Source organism: Pygocentrus nattereri, chromosome 22 (genome assembly GCF_015220715.1).
Source record: "Pygocentrus nattereri isolate fPygNat1 chromosome 22, fPygNat1.pri, whole genome shotgun sequence".
NCBI lineage: Eukaryota > Metazoa > Chordata > Actinopteri > Characiformes > Serrasalmidae > Pygocentrus > Pygocentrus nattereri.
Window position 1 is genome coordinate 17,555,249 of NC_051232.1, and position 3,357 is coordinate 17,558,605.

At 42.3% G+C, this 3,357-nt stretch overlaps 1 protein-coding gene across 1 annotated transcript; it reads left to right on the top strand.

The window, feature by feature from the left end:
- The first annotated feature begins 977 nt into the window (after positions 1-977).
- Positions 978-3,097, top strand: lrata (lecithin retinol acyltransferase a). The gene is made up of 2 exons (XM_017709329.2): positions 978-1,567; positions 2,451-3,097. Exons 1-2 carry the CDS (start codon positions 1,037-1,039, stop codon positions 2,601-2,603), a joined length of 684 nt encoding a protein of 227 aa, XP_017564818.1. The 5' UTR covers positions 978-1,036; the 3' UTR covers positions 2,604-3,097.
- Positions 3,098-3,357: the final 260 nt, after the last annotated feature.

A 3,357-nucleotide genomic window follows, 5' to 3' on the forward strand; every position in this document is an offset into this window, starting at 1 on the left:
AATAATGATAAATGTTGGCATAATGCCCAGATATACTAAATATCACCCCCCAAAAATAAAATTTTACCACCAACAACATTACATATAAAACTCAGAAGACACATACAGGTTTACTGCTCATTTTGGATGGTAAATAAAGTGGCTATATTTGTGTTGAAGACATAGCGACGCCTGGTTCCTATCACCGCCATTGTAAAGAAATCTGAGTTGGTTAATTTCGCTAAATCACAGTGTTTCACATTAAACCACGTTGAGTGCCTCTGTTTACATCTAAATGGCTGAATTAAGCAGATATTTTGTAAAACTGGTGAAATGTCCCTTTAACCTCAGTCATTGACCGTCATTGTCTCACCGTCCCGTTAGTCACATACTGCAGCAAATAAATCCAGTTTGGAAGCTCAGATGGTTCTGTAATCAAATCTCATTTCAATTACAATTTGGGCTTCCAAAGATTATGACAACAAGATAATCAAGATTAACGCTTATTGTGCTGGATTCCGTCTCTCAATTTGTCTTGTGATATAAGTTTATAGTGCACTCCTTTCCTTTACAGCGGTGCCCTTTCACCCCTGGATAAAACTCATTTATTTTGGTCTAATTTGTTTTATATTTATTATGTTTATAAATGTTTACTAGTACATTGTGGATGTGTATTACCACATAGTCAATCATATTCATTTTTATTATTTTTAAAATATTATTTATTTTACAAAAGTTCAAGTAATCTGATGGAAAATTAAAAAAAAAAGTTCACCAAATGCACGACGCTACCAAAGTTAGACGGTAATCGAGATTTGATCAAATAATCGTGATTATGATTTTTGCCTTAATCGAGCAGCCCTATCACTGAGTAAACTTCAGTAACAGCCCCGGGGAAGAAGCTTATGGGAGCAGCACTTTCAGCCAATAGCATAATCCCCCCCGTCCACTGCAGTCTCCTCCTCACAGCCTGAGGGCTATAAATCACGTCCAAACCTGCAGACTTCAGCCTGCAAGCCTCAGACTGACCAGGCACTCACACACGCCCCCCCCAAACATGCTGGACTCGCTAACGTTTCTCATCGAGAAGCTTTTTCTTCTCACTAACTTCTACGTGTTCAACAAGAAGTCGTGGTTGGCGGACGAGTGCGCACCCAAACATACGACAACAGCGCCTCCCTTCAAAAGAGGCGACCTGCTGGAAGTGCAGCGCACTCTCTTCACCCACTTCGGCATCTACCTGGGGGACAACAAAGTGGCTCACCTGATGCCGGATATCATGCCGGTGCTGACCAGCGACCAGAAGCTAATCACGACGGTGGTGACCAACAAGAGGCTCATTCTGGGCTGCATTTACAGAAACGCGAGCATACGAGTCGACTCGGTGGAGGACTTCGCGTACGGCGTCAGCATCCTGGTCAACGACATGGACAGGAGCATGAAAACGCCAGCCATGCCGAACGAGGACGTGGCCAGAAGAGCCGAGAAACTCGTCGGGGCCATTCCGTACAGCCTGCTGTGGAATAACTGCGAGCATTTTGTCACTTACTGCAGATACGGGACACCTGCGAGCCAGCAGACGGAGAAGGTAAAGACGCCAGCTAGCTAACTTGGTGTTTATTCTCCTGAGGCAAGCTAGGCTGTATCCCAAATGCGCCCCTGCTCCCTACGTAGTGCGCTACGTACGTTGGCTAATGCACACAAAAAGTGCACTACACGTTAAATAGGGAGTCTTACAATCTATGACTCGAACCCAAATTGCTTTCTATTTGAAATTCGTGGCGCTATTTGGATGTAGAAGTTGTTATTTTATGGCCTGCGTAGTTCACAACATAGGGAGTAGGGAGCCATTTGAGATTCATCCCCAAGAATGCTGTAAGTACCGCAAGTTTTGCTCCTCCTGGCTTATTTGCTTTGAGCGAATTCCACCTGGCCCTGCACTGGCCATGGAGTGCCCTGTAAACAAGCCACTTACTTCATACTCTCTGTAGCGCACTATGTAGTCAGTATGGGGCCATTTGAGATTCTGATGTTAATGTGAGGTGGGGTTGGTTGCTGTAGATGGGGGTTCAATCCCCACCTGGGTAACCACCCTACACTTAAACCAATAAGAGTCCTTGGGCAAGACTCCTAACACCACCTTCGCCTACCTGTGTAAAATGATCAAACTAAGTTGCTCTGGATAAGAATGTCTGCCAAATGCCATAAATGTTAGATCACAGAGGTGTTCCTGAATGATGCCCAGTACACGTGTTTGTGTGTGTGTTTTTTTTAATTAACTTACATCTTACATCTTACAACTACATGAACAGTGTATGTGAAAAATCACTCATTTTTAATTCTGCCAATTTTAGTCGCCCCATACAACAACAGAATTGAAGGGTCAGATGATTCATAATTTGGTGCTATTTGTCAGATAAGTGTGTTATTGGTCAATAGGCCATTGATGTGTTTGCTCTTTGTCTTTTCAGTTCTGTAACTATCTGAAAATGGCCATCCGTGACCAAAGAAGCGTGCTTCTGACCGTCTTTCTGGGAGTGATGTCCATCGTGTGCTTCGGCCTGGCACCTTCGACTACATTACCCACAATCCTAATACCTTTCACTCTATGGATGGCTGGCTGAGCTGCACTTTATAGGCTGCAGGCATGAAACACTAGCTCTCCAAATTGACTACTTATGGTAAAACATTACGGCAGCCTCTGACCCTGTCTAAACTGTCATTCAGTTTGATCACGGAGGCAAGAAATGCTGACATGTGGTTTGTATTTTTGGTGCAATTTGCAGATACAGTACTTGGTAGCTCATAGTTACATTCCATGAACATGGAAAGACTGTACAGATGCACACTGAAAGTAACATTTCAGGATAAGTCCAAAAGAAGTGGCACCAACCCTGGGGAGCAGATGTAATGTAAGAATGGTAAAGTGCCTTATTCATATGACGGTGGATGTCATATTGCTTCACTCTGTGTATAGATCGCCATGTAAGTCATGTATTTGCACACAATCATCTTTATACACCAATCTACTGTAAATCTGTATTGTAAAGTAGTGTACGTCTTCAATGTTGAATTCTTGTGTAGTATAATAAAAGCAAAAAACTTTGTATTTACTTAATTTCCTTAGAAATGAAGTGTTGAGTATTACATGCACATATGAACCAAAAGTAATTAAAAGAATAGGGTGTGAGAAGAAGAGGGTTGTGTGTAGCACCATAAAAAGGTTCTATACAAGTTGTAACAATAGCAGAACCCTTTCTATTCTCGGTCATAGCAATATAATATAGCAACAGGCCTACTAATTTCAATACACTATACTATATTCAATACAATCCAGTTCTGTAATCAACAGTCAATCCCCACAATCTTCCCAGCCGC

Coding starts and splice junctions, on each gene's coding strand:
- lrata (XM_017709329.2), top strand. CDS start 1,037: ATGCTGGACTCGCTAACGTTTCTCATCGAGAAGCTTTTTCTTCTCACT. Junction 1,568..2,450: donor CGAGCCAGCAGACGGAGAAG/GTAAAGACGCCA, acceptor TTGTCTTTTCAG/TTCTGTAACTATCTGAAAAT.